Source organism: Tachyglossus aculeatus, chromosome X1 (assembly GCF_015852505.1).
Source record: "Tachyglossus aculeatus isolate mTacAcu1 chromosome X1, mTacAcu1.pri, whole genome shotgun sequence".
Classification (NCBI taxonomy): Eukaryota; Metazoa; Chordata; class Mammalia; order Monotremata; family Tachyglossidae; genus Tachyglossus; species Tachyglossus aculeatus.
The window spans coordinates 122,644,795-122,661,640 of record NC_052101.1 but is presented as its reverse complement, the minus strand read 5'-3'; the positions used below and the strand labels follow the sequence as shown (position 1 = coordinate 122,661,640).

Here is a 16,846-nt window from a genome sequence, read left to right as displayed (position 1 = left end):
TCTGGGCCTCAGTTACCTCATTTGTTAAACGGGGATTGAGACTGTGAGCCCCGTGTGGCACAGGGACTGTGTCCAACCCGATTTGCTTGTATTCACCCCAGGGCTTAGTTCAGTGCTTCGCACATAGTAAGTGCTTAACAAATACCATAATTACTATTTAAATCCTACTCTCTTCTACTTAGATTGTGAGCCCCCATGTGGGACAAAGGGAATGTGTCCTACCGAGTCATCTTGTATCTACCCCAGCTCTTAATACAGTGAGTGCTTGGTACATGATAAGCTATTAACAAGTACCATAATTATTAGTAATAGTAATAGCAACCCAAGATGCTTTCACACCAGAGGTGAACTATGCTTAGAAACCAATTGATCTTCCTAACACATGCCCTTAACTGAAGTAAATTTTACTTCTTTTGAGGGGCACTGTTTGAATCAAATTATGAGGCCCTGCAGACAACATTATGGTTTCAATAAATATAATATGAAGAAATCCATTACCTACTACTAATAAGCTAAGTCATTTCGCTTTCCAGGTTCCACTGTGACCTCTGGTGTGTTGTGATACATAACTGAAATTAACCCAATCACTTAGGGGCGTTAGCTTATAGGCTCAATCTGCTATCCAGGCATAGAAAACATTTGTGGGTTTTTGTGTTGTTTTTGTTTGCGTTAGTGGAAGTTGCATACGCTAGTCATAATGTCTGCTGATATTTGTCAATATCAATACTGCATTTTGTTGTTTTTGTTTGGGTTAGTGTAAAGTTGTGTACATTAGTCATAATGACTGTTGATATTTGTTAATATCAATACTGCATTAGCTGCCAGACTACATTGCATTTGGTGAGAGATTCTTTGGGTCAGGTTTACACTCCTTTCAACCTATATGTTGAGAGGTGTAGAACCTTGCCAACTCCCCAGGGCCATCAATTGGCTGCGTTGAGTCACCAGCCTGGGTCACTCATTTAAGTGACTGGGAACCAGCTCCAGATAATGGTGTCCTTTGTTTCATTGGAACTTGGGAAGAAGATGTTTTCTGGAGCCAACTCAGCTCACCCTGGGTATCCTCAAAATGAAGGAAGATGGGTCGAACACTAGTAGAAAGGTTGCCCAGTGGTTGATTTGGTCTCATCTGCCAGGGATCTATACCTCTAAAACAGTTGTATGCTATTTCAGCAGATCATCATGCTCCTGTTGAAAGGTGGTGGAATTTGCGTAGCCATATTGGAAGGCTGTTTCTGGCAATGAAATAAAGCTCCTATCATCAAATGCTGTGTCTTGGTCCTTTAAAGCAAGATGCTTATTGCAAGCTGACACCTGGAGCTTAGGTCAGGTCCGAGGCTCCATAATATTACCTGCATAAAGCCCAAGAGCTGAACATAGTGGGCTTCATAGAGGAGAGGACTAGATCACATAAGAAGCAGCGTTGTGTAATGGTTAGAGCACGGGCCTGGTAGTCAGAAGGACCCGGGTTCAAATCCCAACTCCGCCACTTGTCTGCTGAGTGGCCTTGGGCAAGTCGTTTTACTTTTCTGGGCCTCAGTTCCCTCATCTGTAAAAGACTGTGAGCCCCGTGTGGGACAGGGACTGTGTCCAACCGGATTACCTTGTATCTATCCCAGTGCTTAGAACAGTGCCTGGCACATAGTAAGCACTTAGCAAATACCCTATATTATTATAGGTTGGCATTAGAGGAGTGTAGTATGCGGGCTGGGCTGTAATAGGAAATCAAGGAGGTAAGATAGGAGGGGGCAAGGTGATTGAGTGCTTTAAAGTCTTCAAGCCCTTACTATGTGCCAAGCACTGCTAAGCACTGGGATTGTTCCATTTAAGGATATTAGACACAGTCCCTGTCCCACATGGGGTTCAGAGTCTGAGGTAGGGAAAACAGGCATTTGATCCCCATTTTACAGATGAGATAACTGTGGCCTAGAGACGTTCCGGTCACTCGGTGGGCTAGCAAATGGTAGAGCTGGCCTAGAGAAGCAGCATGGCTTATCGGATAGAGCACGGGCCTGGGAGGTCAGAAGGGCCTGGGTTCTAATCCCAGCTCCTCCACTTGTCTGCTGTGTGACCTTGGGCAAGTCACCTAACTTCTCTGCGTCTATTACCTCATTTACAAAATGGGGATTAAGACTGTGGGCACCGTGTGGGACAGGGACTGTTTCCAACCTTTGTATCTACCCCAGTGCTTAGAACAGTGCCTGGCACATTGTAAGCTCGTTGTTGGGTAGGGACTGTCTCTATATGTTGCCGATTTGTTCATTCATTCATTCATTCAATTGTATTTATTGAGCGCTTACCGTGTGCAGAACACTGTACTAAGCGCCTGAGAAGTACAAGTCGGCAACATACAGTCCCTACCCAACAACGGGCTCACAGTCTAGAAGGGGGAGACAGACAACAAAACAAAAACATGTAGACAGGTGTCAAAGTCATCAGAACAAATATAATTATAGCTATATGTACATCATTAAAATAAATAGAATAGTAAATATGTACAAGTAAAATAGAGTAATAAATCTGTACAAATATATGCAAGTGCTGTGGGGAGGGGAAGAAGGTAGGGTGGGGGGGTGATGGGGAGGGGAGGAGAAGAGAAAAAAGGGGGCTCACTCTGGGAAGGCCTCCTGAAGGAGGTGAGCTCTCAGTAGGTCTTTGAAGGGAGGAAGAGAGCTAGCTTGGCGGATGTGTGGAGGGAGGGCATTCCAGGCCAGGGGAAGGATGTGAGCCAGGGATCGACGGCGGGACAGGCAAGAGCGAGGCACAATGAGGAGGTTAGTGGCAGAGGAGTGGAGGGTGCGGGCTGGACTGTAGAAGTAGAGAAGGGAGGTGAGGTAGGAGGGGGCGAGGTGATGGAGAGCCTTGAAGCCGAGAGTGAGGAGTTTTTGCTTGATTCGTAGTTTGACAGGCAACCACCGGAGATTTCTGAGGAGGGGAGTGACAAGCACAGAGCGTTTCTGTACAAAGATAATCCAGGAAGCAGAGTGAAGTATAGACTGAACTGGGGAGAGACAGGAGGCTGGGAGATTAGAGAGAAGGCTGATGCAGTAATCCAGTTGGGATAAGATGAGAGATTGAACCAACAAGGTAGTGGTTTGGATGGAGAGGAAAGGGTGGATCTTGGCCATGTTGTGGAGGTGAGACCGGCAGGTTTTGGTGATGGATTGGATGTGTGGGGTGAATGAGAGAGCGGAGTCGAGGATTCATTCATTCATTCAATTGTATTTATTGAGTGCTTACTGTGTGCAGAGTACTGTACTAAGCACTTGGGAAGTACAAGTTGGCAACATATAGAGATGGTCCCTACCCAACAGTGGGCTCACAGTCCAGAAAAATCTCAAAAATCCTCAAAAATCCTCCTCAAAAATCTCCAGTGGCTACCAATCAATCTGCGCATCAGGCAGAAACTCCTCACCCTCGGCTTCAAGGCTCTCCATCACCTCGCCCCCTCCTACCTCACCTCCCTTCTCTCCTTCTACAGCCCAGCCGGCACCCTCCGCTCGCTAATCTCCTCACCGTGCCTCGTTCTCGCCTGTCCCACCGTCGACCCCCGGCCCACGTCATCCCCCCCGGCCTGGAATGCCCTCCCTCCGCACATCCGCCAAGCTAGCTCTCTTCCTCCCTTCAAGGCCCTACTGAGAGCTCACCTCCTCCAGGAGGCCTTCCCAGACTGAGCCCCCTCCTTCCTCTCCCCCTCGCCCCCCACTCCATCCTCCGTCTTACCTCCTTCCCTTCCCCATAGCACTTGTATATATGTATATATGTTTGTACATATTTATTACTCTATTTATTTTACTTGTACATATCTATTCATTTATGTTAATATGTTTGGTTTTGTTCTCTGTCTCCCCCTTCTAGACTGTGAGCCCACTGTTGGGTAGGGACTATGTTGCCAACTTGTACTTCCCAAGCGCTTAGTACAGTGCTCTGCACACAGTAAGCGCTCAATAAGTACGATTGATTGATTGATTGATAGAAGAATGAATGAATGAATAAGCACTTAAATACGATAAGAGGATGACACCGAGGTTGTGGGCTTGTGAGACGGGAAGGATGGTAGTGCCGTCTACAGTGACGGGAAAGTCAGGGAGAGGACAGGGTTTGGGAGGGAAGATAAGGAGTTCAGTCTTGGACATACTGAGTTTTAGATGGTTGGCAGACATCCAGATGGAGATGTCCTTCCCAAGATTGTACATCCCAAGCGTTTAGTACAGTGCTCTGCACACAGTAAGCGTTCAATAAACACGATTGAATGAATGAATGAACAATCAATCAATCAATCGTATTTATTGAGCGCTTACTATGTGCAGAGCACTGTACTAAGTGCTTGGGAAGTACAAATTGGCATCACATAGAGACAGTTCCTACCCAACAGTGGGCTCACAGTCTAAAAGGGGGAGACAAAGAACAGAACCAAACATACCAACAAAATAAAATAAGTAGGATAGAAATGTACAAGTAAAATAAATAAATAAATAGAGTAATAAATATGTACAACCATATATACATATATACAGGTGCTGTGGGGAAGGGAAGGAGGTAAGACGGGGGGATGGAGAGGGGGACGAGGGGGAGAGGAAAGAAGGGGCTCAGTCTGGGAAGGCCTCCTGGAGGAGGTGAGCTCTCAGCAGGGCCTTGAAGGGAGGAAGAGAGCTAGCTTGGCGGATGGGCAGAGGGAGGGCATTCCAGGCCCGGGGGATGACGTGGGCCGGGGGTCGATGGCGGGACAGGCGAGAGCGAGGTACAGTGAGGAGATTAGTGGTGGAGGAGCGGAGGGTGCGGGCTGGGCAGTAGAAGGAGAGAAGGGAGGTGAGGTAGGAGGGGGCGAGGGGGCGAATAAGCACTTAAATACGATTTTTTAAAAAAAATGAAAGCTGGGATGAGAACTGTGGTCCTAGGCCCGTTCTCTTTCCATTCGGCCACGCTGCTTCAGAGGATGCTATCACAGTAGGGGGTGCTTTGGTAGCCATTTACTGTCACTTTTTCTTAGGCTTTACCCAAACAGGGAGCCGGAGGCCCAAGCTGGCCGCAGCCTATCCCATCTACTCGTTATCGCCTTGGGCCAGAAGCGTTTATCCAAGCTATGGGCGAGGCGGGGCCCACGACCGCCCCGCTTATTGCCGCCCTCGGGACCACCGCCCCGGGCCCCCATTGCGGCCCAACTTGCGGCAGAGGAGGCGCGGCAGACTCTGACTCCTCTCCGCGGCTCCTCGTCATTGGCCGCGGCGGCCGAGAGGAAGGCGGCGCAGGCGCGCTGAGCGAGGGAGGGAAGTTCGAGATCGCGGCTGTCTCGGGGGCGCGCACGCGCGCCCAGCCACCAACCTGCCGGCATGACTGCGGCCGCCCTGGCGGGTAGGCTTCGCGCCGCGCTGCACAACGAGGAGGCGCCGTAAGACACTCTAACCCTCGGGCCCCTAGCAGCCGAATCCCTGGCATTCTGAGCCTCCAGGCAGCCCCCTTGTCTCTAGCATCAGCCCCCCTCTTTCCGGCGTCTGCCACTCTTCCCCTCCCTCCCCTAGGCCACGTATTTGTCCCCTGTTCCCTCTTGCCCCCTATTTTCCCCTCATCCCCCGAGTTGGCCTCGGCCACGCCATGCATGCCTCATTCCGAGCGCTTTCCAGGTCAGGCCAGGGTTTCCAGCACCTCCGGGAAGGGTCCCGACAGGAAAGAAGAACCGACTCCTTAGTGTACAAAGCCCGGGGTGGAAGTGAATACTCTATCGATGCTATTGATTCCTGTTTACTTGTTTGGATGTCTGTCTCCCCCTTTCTATACTGTAAGCCTTGTATGGGCAGGGATTGTCTCTCTTTAAGGCTGAATTGTACTTTCCAAGCGCTTAGTACGGCGCTCTGCACCCCAGTAAGCGCTCAATAAATATGAACGATTGAATGAATGGAGGACGGGTAGAGCCTTGGGCAGGGGGAGGGAGGGGGATTAAAGGGGAGAGCAGCCGGGCCGTGGGGTCAGAGGTCTTAGACAAGGGGAGCTGGATGCCGGCATCAGTGGCGAGGTGGTGTAGCTGCAAAGGGCCCAGCCTTGAGGGCATGTCAGACACCCAGATTGTCCCCGATATTGCCCAAGTCAGAAAAGGTCCAGACGGGGTCCTAGCTGGAGACTCCTCCAGCACTAGCCCCGACTTGTTGCTAAACTTTAGATGACGCAGGGGTTTAGGGGTGGGGCAGGGAAGTTACAGAGAAGAGGAAGAAGAGGATGTTAAACGATGTTGATGAGTAAGTGCTGTAATAATAAAGCAAGCAGGGTGATATGGACTAGAAGCACTGAGGTGATATTTGAGAAGATGTGACCTGAGGCAAAAAAAAATCAATCAGGGAAGGCCTCCTGGGGACGATGAGAAGAACTGTGGTCTGGCTGCTTTGAAGGGGGAGGGAGTTCCCCAGCAAAAAGGTCGGCAGAAAAGATGAGAACGAGGCACAGTGAGTAGGAGTTGTCTTGCTTTCTTTTTAAATGGTATTTGTTAGTGCTTACTACGTCCCAGGCACTGTACTAAGTGCTAAAGTAGATACAAACAAATCAAGTTGGACACAGTCCCTATCCCACGTGGGGCTGGCAGTAATCCCTGTTATGCAGATGAGGTAACTGAGGCACAGAGAAGTTAAATGACTTGCCCAAGGTGACACAGCAGACATGTGACAGAGCTGGGATTGGAACCCAAGTCCTCTGAGTCCCAGGCCCTTTCCACCAGGCCAAGCTGCTCTGAATAGGTTGACCTGAAAAGAGTCTAGTGTGGGAATGTAGTGGGAGGAGAGTGGATAGGTAGGAAGGAGAGAGGTGATGATTGAGTGTTTTAAAGCCAAAGGTTAGGATTTGGGGAATGATGTGGAGAGGCATAGGTAAGTAACCACTGGAGGTTTTTGAGAAAGAGAAAAATACAGAATTACATTTCAGAAAAATGATCTGGACAGCAGAGAGAAATATGGACTGGAGAGGTGAGAGGCTGGAGGAAGGGAGACCAGTGAGGAGGCTGGTACAGTAGTCTAGCCGGAATCCGAGTAGACTCGGACCAGGGTGGGGGCCGCTTGGATGGAGAGGAAATGGTGGATCTGGAAGGTGTGGAGGGAAAACTGACAGGATTTAGCAACAGACCGAATGTGGGACTTGAAAAAGTGAGAGGAGTCAAGGATAATGTCTAGGCTGCAAGGTCTCAGAGTTGGGGAGGATGGTGTTGATTTCAACCATGATGGGAATAGCCCTTACTTCTGCAGCCAGTGGTAAATGTGGCAAGGGGGTATGGGGGAGATGAGGGGACAGGGGATTGGAGGGATGCTTGCTGGAGAGCACTCCATCACCTTGTCCCCTCCTACCTGACCTCGCTTCTCTCCTACAACCCAGCCTGCATGCTTAGCTCCTCTACTGCTAACCTCACCGTGCTTCAATCTTGCCTGTCTCTTTGCTGACCCCTAGCCCACATCCTGCCTTTGGCCTGGAACTCCCTCCCTCCTCTAATCCAACAGACAGCTACTCTCCCCCGCTTCAAAGCCTTATGGAAGGCACACCTCCTCCAAGAGGCCTTCCAATACTAGGTCCCACTTTTTCTCATCTCCCACTCTCTTTTGCGTCACCCTGCCTTGCTCCCTTTGCTCTTTCCCCCCTCCCAGCTCCAAAGCACTAAGGTACATATCTGTAATTTTATCTGTTTGTATTGATGTCTGTCTCCCCCACTCTAGACTGCGAGCTCGTTGTGGGCAGGGAATGTCACTGTTTATTGTCGTATTGTACTTTCCCAAGCACTTAGTACAGTGCTCTGCACACAATTAGTACTCAATAAATACGATCGATTGAATGAATGAGTGAGTGATGAGATCCAGCGATCCCGGAATCAGGGTACTGTTGTATCATTTGGCCACAACCCTGTTTTGAGCGCCCTCCAGTGGCAGAGTGGTGTACCAGTCTGTGGGCTTCCCCGCCAGACAACTGACTTGCCCTTAGGGAGATCCTGATGGGGGTGGGAGGGAAACAGGATCAACAGCAACTGCCTAGTACAGTACTCTGTACCGAGTATGCGCTCAATAAATATTATCGATGGGTCTATTCTAAATTGCTACTGCATAGATTCATTCATTCATTCAATCGTATTTATTGAGTGCTTACTCTGTGCAGAGCACTGTACTAAGCGAGGCCTCAGCCTGGGGTCACACTCTCCCCATCAGGAAAGACAAGGTGGGCTGCCTTCTCTGTCCCACAGGAGCGTGGAAGCACTTCTGAAACGGGGTGCGGATCCCAATCTGGTGCTGCCCGATGGCGCGGCTGCCATCCACCTCGCGGCCGGCAAGGAGCGGGAGAGCGGGGTGCGCTGTCTGAGTCTGTTGCTGCAGCATGGTGGGGATCCCAATGCCAGGTAGCTGTCCCCCAGGGGCTGCCGGGATCCTGAGAACCTGAACCCTTGGGGGTCCAGATGCTCAGTGCCACCCCCCATCTGAAGTCCCTTGAGGGCAGGGATTGCATCTACCAACTCTGTTGCTATGTTCCATGCTCTGCACGCTGTAAGTGCTCAGTAAATACCATGGATGGATTGATTTTATCCAGAAAGCTGAGCTTCGAGGGAGGGACACCCTACATGCCCCTTCCTGGGGCTACTGACCCCCGGAGTGGACTGAGATCCAAACCAGGCTCCGTGCCGGTGGTTGGCTCGGTTCAGGCCGTCCCTTGTCCCCTAACCTCCCAAAAGTGGCTCGTGTCTCCTGATCCCCTTTCGGGATTTGCGGGGGAGGAGACTGAATTTCCCCCTCCCGCACTCCACCCAAACTCCAGGCTTTCATTTTAGGTCTGTGGATGCACTGACTCCACTGCACGTGGCTGCCTCCTGGGGCTGCTACAAGTGCTTGAAGCTCTTGCTGAAGAAAGGAGGGAACCCCGAGCTTCAGGATCAGGTCAGCCTCAATCAGTTAATCAATTCATCAACCAACCAATCAGTCCTCACCCTCAGAACCCACCAGACTGTCAAAGGCAGGGACCGTGCCATCTCCCCCTCCTCCCACCCATATCCCCTCTCCTCCTCCCCTTCATGTCTAGTACAGGCCAAGCCACAGCCATGGTACTTGATGGGACCTCAGACTCCCTGACCCCCTCCCCTCGTCCCCGCAGCTGAACTCGGCCCAGCCTGTGCAAGGCTGTCCCTTCTCATCCCCCTGAGGATAGAGGTGGGGGGTGCCCGAGGACCCTAACTCAGAAGCTTTCTCATCCTGATGGTCCCCAGGATGGAAACCGAGCCATTGACCTGGCCCTGGAGCAGGGGAACAAAGAGTGCGTCCGGATCCTGCGGGAATGCCAAGTTTCTGTGGATGAGAAAGAGGGGCCGTGTGGTAAGCCAAGGTGCCCCGCAGCGGGGGAGGGAAGAGAGCGGGTAAGGCAGTGTCGGAGAGTTCTGAAATCCAGACTCTTCTGGTCGACGTTACCCGAGTCTGGCCACCAGGTGGCGCCACTTGATAGCTTTCCCCACCTGGAGTTGGCCCGGAAGCCGGGCCAGACACTGGTAATAATAATAATGATGATGATAATGGTATTTATGTGCCAAGCACTGTTCTCAGCCCTGGGGTAGATATAAGGTTGTCCCACGTGGGGCTCACAGTCTTAATCCCCATTTTACAGATGAGGCACAGAGAAGCTGAGTGACTTGCCCAAAGTCACACAGCTGACAAGTGGCAGAGGTGGGATTAGAACCCACGACCTTTGACTCCCAAGCCCGTGTTCTTTCCACTAAGCCACAAAGCTTCTAGCAATGGAGTTAATTGGTCTAGTTGGCGAGGAGCATGGAAGAAGAATTCAGGATGCGCTTTACTCCCACAAGCCTTTCCATTTTCTGGGACCAGCATCAGAATTGCTGTTATTATTATCATTACCATTTTAAGCACTTCTTATGTGCCAAAGCACTTAGTGCAGGTCTCTGCACGCAGGCACTAAATACATACTATTTGTTGATTGGTTAATTGATTAATAATAATTATGGTATTTGTTAAGCACTTACTATGTGCCACACACTGCTCTAAGCTCTGGGATAGATACAAGTTAATCAGGTTAGACATAGTCCCTGTCCCACATGGGGCTCATACTCTTAATTCCCATTTTACAGCTGAGGTAACTGAGGCACAGAGAAGTGAAGTGACTTGCCCAAGGTCACACAGCAGAAGAGTGGTGGAGTCAGGATTAGAACCTAGGTCCTTCTGACTCCCAGGCCTTTACTCTATCCATTAAACCACATTGCTTCCCTTTAGGATTAAAGTTCTAAAATTCCAACTCTTGCAATAAGACTTCTGAATAACTCCACCCCTCTCAGGGTCACACCTGGAGAGCTCCCAGTCCTTATCATCAATCGTATTTATTGAGCGCTTACTGTGTGCAGAGCACTGTACTAAGTGCTTGGGAAGTACAAGTTGGCAACATATAGAGACAGTCCCTACCCAACAGTGGGCTCACAGTCTAAAAGGGGGAGACAGAGAACAAAACCAAACATACTAACAAAATAAAATAAATAGAATAAATATGTACAGGTAAAATAAATAAATAAATAGAGTAATAAATATGTACAAACATATATACATATATACATTGACTACAGGAAGGAGAGTCAGGCAGAGGCATTTCCATTCCTAGCTTGGGCAGTGGCTAGTGAGTAGAAGGTAATCTGCTACGAGTCAAAACTCACCTGCGCTGGGCATCAGTGGCATGGGAGAGAATCAAGGGCGAAGACACAAGTTTACTGCGAGGCAGGAGGCAATGGTAAACCACTTCCTTATTTTTACCAAGAAAACTCTATGGATACACTACCAGAACGATTGCAGTTGGAGGTGGGGCATTCTGGGAGAGATGTGTCTATGGCGGCTCTAATGGGTCGAAGATGACTCGACGGCATAAGACAAGACAAAAATAACTCCACATCAGACTGTGTTCAATCCAATTTGCTTGTCTCCACCCCAGCGCTTAGTACAGTGCCTGGCATATAGTAAGCGCTTAACAAATGCCATAATAATAATAATAGCTCATTAGCTACCACTATCAGTCGTACAATCAATGGTATACATTCAGTGCTTACTGTTTGCGGAGCACTGTATGGAGGGCTTGGGAGAGTACAATATAATGGGTAGACATATCCCTGCCCTCAGGGATTCTACAATCTAGTGTTTAAAATAGCGCTTACATAGCTGTAGTAGTAGTGGCCTTTGTTATGCACTTACTGTGTACAGAACCCTGAACTAAATGTTGGGAAACCTTACCAAAAAGAGTAATCAGAATAAATTGATTGTATAATTAGACACATAAAAGCAAGTGCTGGGGGCAAGCTATAAATGAATGTGTAACCCAGTACCCCACTGATTTTGTTTTTATTTTGTGTATTTGTCCTTGACTTTTAAGTTGTTTTGGTATTTTATTGTTTCATTGTTCCTTATATTCCTGTCACCAATCCCCTCCCCCTACCTTATATTCTTAGACTGTGGGCCTCTGTTATGCACTTACTGTGAACAGAACCCTGAACTAAGTGCTGGGAAAGAATTCATGGGTGGGAATTAGACATGGTCCCTGGGTTCCGGGGCTCACAGTCTAAGAATATAAGGTAGGCAAAGGGGATTGGTGACTGAAATATAAGGAACAATGAAACAATAAAATACCGAAACAACATAAAAGTCAAGGACAAATACACAAAATAAAAACAAAATCAGTGGGGTACTGTGGGTTACACATTCATTTATAGCTTGCCCCCAGCACTTGTGTTTATATGTCTAATTAAACAATCAATTTATTCTGATTACCTTTTTTATAATAATAATAATAATTGTGGTATTTGTTAAGCACTTACTATGTGCCAGGCACTGTACTAAGCACTGGGGTGGATACAAGCAAATTGGGTTGGACGCAGTCCCTGTCCCATGTGGGGCTCAGCCTCAATCCCCATTTCATAGATGAGGGAACTTTTGTATGGTTACTAGATTTATCTGGACCTCGGTTTCCTCATCTGTAAAATGGGGAGTAAATCCCTGTTCTCCTTCTCTCTTAGAGAAGCAGCGTGGCTTAGTGGAAAGAACCCGGGCTGGGAGTCAGAAGGTCCTGGGTTCTAATCCCTGCTCCGCCACTTGTCTGCTGTGTGATCTTGGGCAAGTAACTTAACTTCTTTGTGCCTGTTATCTCTTCTGTAAAATGGGGATTAAAAGTGTGAGCCCCATGCAACCTGATTACCCTGTATCTACCAGCATTTAGAAAAGTGCTTGGCACATTGTAAGCACTTAACAAATACCATCATTATTATTAGACCGTGAGCCCCATGTGGGACAGGGACTGGGCCTGATCTAATCATATTGTATCATTCCCCAGTGTTTAATACAGCACTGTACAGTGCTAGGCTCATAGTAAGCACTTACCAAATACTCCGTTGATGATGATGATTATAGAGATAATCAGATCAGGCCCATCCCACAATCTAAGAGGTGGGGCAGGGCCAGGAAGTATCTGAGCCCCATTTCATGAATGAGGAAACTGAGGCTCATAGAGGCTAAGGGATTGGCAGGACAGTGGCAGAGCTGGGATTAGATAGCGGGTCGCAGGTCGTCTGACTCCCAGGCCCAGGCTCTTTCCTCTAGGCCCCCGAGCACGGTCCTAGCCTTGTCCCTTTTCCCTGAAACTAAAGGAGAAGGAGGAGGGAGGAGACTTTGGAGTGGCAGGGGGCTAATGTGCTTTCTGGGCATCTCCCAGCTCCTGCCCGCGGCGAGGACCTGGGCAACAGCCTCTTCTCCGTGCTCGACTCGGATGGGATGGACCCCAGCCATCTGTGGGAACTTTCCGATGTGACTTCCGGGCCTCTGAGCAGCACCTGCCTGGTCCTGGAGGAGGACTTGGCTGGCTCCTTCCGAAGCAACGGCCTCGGGAGCGCCCCGGGGCCACCAGGTTGGGCAGGGGAGGTGCTGACCCTGGGAGGGTCTAACCCCGGAAGCCCCAGGCTGCCTGATCCCCAGCTCCAGGAGAAGAGCAGACTCGTGTGTCCTCTGGGATCTGAGGGGCGCCCCCAGACCTGCTCCTCTGAAGCGGAGGGACATGCCCCGGCTGACTTGTCCGACACCATCACCATTGGGGGCAAGGGATGTGTCTTTGGCCCATCCCCACAGGGGCAGCTGGCCTGGGGTCGGGAAGACCTTCCTCTCAGCTCCCCAGGAGCCCTTGGAGCCTCTGACCTCTCCTGTCCTGCCGGCTCCCGAGATCTCAGCCGGCTGCTGAGGTCGGCTGCCGTATTCCCAGATCGTACCTCCCTGTTCTGGCAGAGCCGCTGTGCCACCCCTGGGGCCCCAACCAAGGCGGAGCCCCGAGACACAGGTCTGGGGGCTAAGTCGGGGACTCAGGGCAGCAGTGGCACTAGCAATTGCCTCCAGGCTGTCCAGGACAAAGACGCAGAGGGCACACCAGGGAGCAGCAGCAAGGAGGCTGGTCCTTCCCAGAAAGAGACCCAAGACACATGTCCTGTTGCTCATCTCGGGTTTGGGGACACCGAGATCAGCCCTGAGGAGACTTTTGGACTACCACCACCCCCTGCCAAGTGTGGTGGGGTCTCGTGGGCAGCGGCATCCCCCAGGGAGGGGCCAGTGAATTCTGCCCTCAGGGCCGAGCTCCGAGTCATGATGCTGTCCACCAAGGTCCCCCTGCCCACGACCCCCCATGCCCAGGGCCGGGCCTCGGAGTCAGACACCATGCCGATCGCAGAGATCGGTGATCTGGATGCTTGGGTCCCCCCACCCAAAACCCCTGGCAGCCCTGGTCCTGGGGAGCCCCTAAGTGCCATGCTGCAAGGGATCCTACTGGCCCCCCCAGACGACCCCCACCAGGAGTCCTACCGCTTCGTCACCCTGCGTACTCCCAGCCGCCTGCGGGCCTCAGCTTCCCAGAACAGCAGCAGCTCCACCACCCTCTTTGATGAGAGTCTGGAGCTGCCACGGAGGGTCCAGCGGGTCCGCAGCCCCCCACGGGGGGCCCCACCTGGTACCGCCAGCCCGGGTGATGATGATGGCGATGCAGGCAGCAGCAGCCACAGCAGCAGCCAACTCTCCGGGAACCTTCCTCACAGCCTTAGCAGGCCAGGCACCCCTCTATCTTCACCTCCAACCTCTCAGGGTGGCCTTCTAATACCTGGGGGAGATGGTCCCCCACCCTTAGTCTCCTCTGATGCTTTGGCTGGGCCCGGTGCCCAGCCCCCTCAGAACACCCCAGGGGTGTTGGACGATTCATCCAACAATTTCCTGACAGATGACCAGTCCTCCCCAGACAGTGAAAATAGTGTCCAGAGGTGGCTGACTGAAGAAGAGGAGTCCTGGGTGCCCCAGCCCCTCTGGCCCTGTAGCAGCTATGCCCAAAGAGGGGCAGAGGAACGAGCTCCTGGGGCCCAGCACTCAGCCCGACCTCGCTGCAGCTTCAGCCGCCTGTCTGCCCAGGGACCACCCCTCCCTGAGCCCCCCCTTTCCCCGGGGGGAAGGCCCCTGCAACTCTCGGGGGCCGAGCCCGTGGAGTATCTGTACACAGACCCTGTGGCCGGGCACAGCCTGATTGAACGGCACCTGCCGGGCACCGAGGAGAACGCCAGCGACAGTTCAGCCTCTGATACCACCATTATCTATGACTGGCGCAGCTGTATGGGGCAGCAGAGCACAACCCCTGCAGAGGCCCCCCGCTTGGCAGACATCTCTGACCAGGACCTCCTGCGCCGGCTGCGTGCCCACGGGAAAAGCCCAGGGCCCGTTACCCCCTTCACCCGGAAACACTACTTGAGGTGGCTGCAGGAGCTACAGGATGTGTCACCCACCTCTGTCCCCAGGCGGCCAGCTGGTGAGTCTCCCCTTCCCACCCTGTCCCCTCCCCTACTATGCCTTGGGTCAGTTAGAACCAATAGAGCCTACCTGGGGTGGGGCAGGGGGCTGGAGGGGGGCAGGTGGGGAGGCACGCCTAGGGCAGGAGAATCCTTCTGAGGTCTAGGCCTGCCAGACCCAATTCGAGCTGGGACCAGAGTCTCCTCCCTCCAGCCTGGCTGGAGGACCCCATGGTTGAGGCCAAGATAGGCCCCAGGTGCCACGGTCCTGCGAGGTCTGGCTCTGACTCAGGTTCTTCCCAGCTGGCTCCTCCATGGTGCCTCGGGGGCACAGCCCGGAGCTGACCCTGGCCTTACGGACGGGTCAGGTGCCCGATGCCCAGGCGGATGAGGAAGCCTTGGCCTGGCAGTTCGATCAGCCAGACAAGAGCCAAAGGTGGCGTGAGGGCATCCTCAAATCCAGCTTCACCTACCTGCTGTTGGACCCCAGGTACAGCTGTGGGGGGATGCTGCCTGGGGGGAGAGGTTCCCAGAGGGCCGGGGGAGGGCACCCAGAGAACCTCCCATCTCCTTCCCAGGGTAACTCAGAACCTGCCAGCCCGCTGTCACTCCCTGAGCCCGGCCCAATGCTTCCAGACCTTTGCCAGTGCCATCTTCTACGTGGGCAAGGGGAAGCGGTCCCGGCCCTACCAACACCTCTACGAGTCCCTAAAGCACTACCGCAGCAGCAAGAAGCAGGTGACCGGGGTGTCCCGTCCCCACTGTCCTCCTGGCTCTGTTGCCAATAACCCCAGCAGGCTCCCTGTCTCCCTCAACGCGTCCCCCAGGGGCAGTTGCAGCAGGACCGGCCAGTCAGCCTGGGGACTGGGAGACCTTGGGCCCAGAGGCTGACTCGGCTTCTGCCTCAAGTTGAGAGGGTGGCGGGGAGCAGGATTGGGTTAGGACGGCGAGGTTGGGGGGCCAGCCCTGACTCCCTTCCCCCAACCACCCCTCTCCCCTCTCCAGGCCTGCCCCAAGGTTTGCCACATCCTGGAGATATGGGCCAGTGGGCAGGGGGTGGTGTCCATGCACTGCTTCCAGAATGTCATCCCAGTGGAGGCCTACACCCGCGAAGCCTGCCTGGTGGACGCGCTGGGTACGTTGCCCTCTTTGTAGGGGGATGGGTTGGGGTCAGGATGCCCTTGATGGGTGCCCATCTTGCCCCACCTTCCCTCCTTCACTATTTGATGCTGTACTCCAGACCCCCTTTACAAGATGGGTCCCCTTAGGGTCTTCCTCTCCCCTCCAGGGATGCGGACGCTAACCAATCAGAAGAAGGGGAATTATTATGGTGTGGTGGCGAGCTGGCCCCCCCGGCGGCAGCGGCGCCTGGGCGTCTACCTGCTGCACCGTGCCCTGCACATCTTTCTGGCTGAGGGTGAGAGGCAGCTGAGACCTCCAGACCTCCGGGCTGGGCCGTGAACCCCACCTCAGAGCTGGCCGACGGGGGAGGCCCCGGGTGGCCGAGGACCATCAGACCCACGCCACCTCTGTGAGATGAGAGGGGTTCAGTGGGGTGTGTGGTCTCTCTCTGGGGCACATTGGGTCAGCCCTCCCCGACCCTGTGAGCTCCAGCTGGGCCTCTGCTGGCATTTATACAGCCGGATTAAGTTATTCAAGGATTTAGGGAGATTGGGCCTCTACTGCTTCAGAGTAAGTTGGCTCATGGTGGAGGCAACCCTCCTCCTTCCCACCCCCTGGAATCGAGCTAGAGGGGCTGGCAGTTTCTGGCTTCCTTCTGCCCCCTCCTTGAAGGGCAACACTAACCTAACCCATCCTCAGGGTCTTCTTCAGCCTATGCTTCTATCCCCTTTGCTGTCTTTCACCCGTCTGCTTTGGCTCCCACCCTGTAACTGTGAGAATCCCTCAAGGTTCAGTTCTGGGTCCCCTTCTGTCCTCCATCTACACTCACTCCCTTGGAAAACTCATTTGCACCCATGGCTTCAACTATGCAGATGATTCCCAAATCTACTTCTCTAGCTGTGATCTCTCTCCCTCTCTGCAATCTCATGT

At 52.5% G+C, this 16,846-nt stretch overlaps 1 protein-coding gene across 1 annotated transcript; it reads left to right on the top strand.

Moving 5' to 3' along the window:
* Positions 1–5,330: 5,330 nt before the first annotated feature.
* On the top strand, positions 5,331–16,255 carry ANKLE1 (ankyrin repeat and LEM domain containing 1). The gene is made up of 9 exons (XM_038740589.1): positions 5,331–5,389; positions 8,204–8,356; positions 8,783–8,888; positions 9,215–9,320; positions 12,700–14,814; positions 15,098–15,284; positions 15,373–15,532; positions 15,800–15,929; positions 16,083–16,255. Exons 1-9 carry the CDS (start codon positions 5,331–5,333, stop codon positions 16,253–16,255), a joined length of 3,189 nt encoding a protein of 1,062 aa, XP_038596517.1.
* The last annotated feature ends 591 nt before the right edge of the window (positions 16,256–16,846 follow it).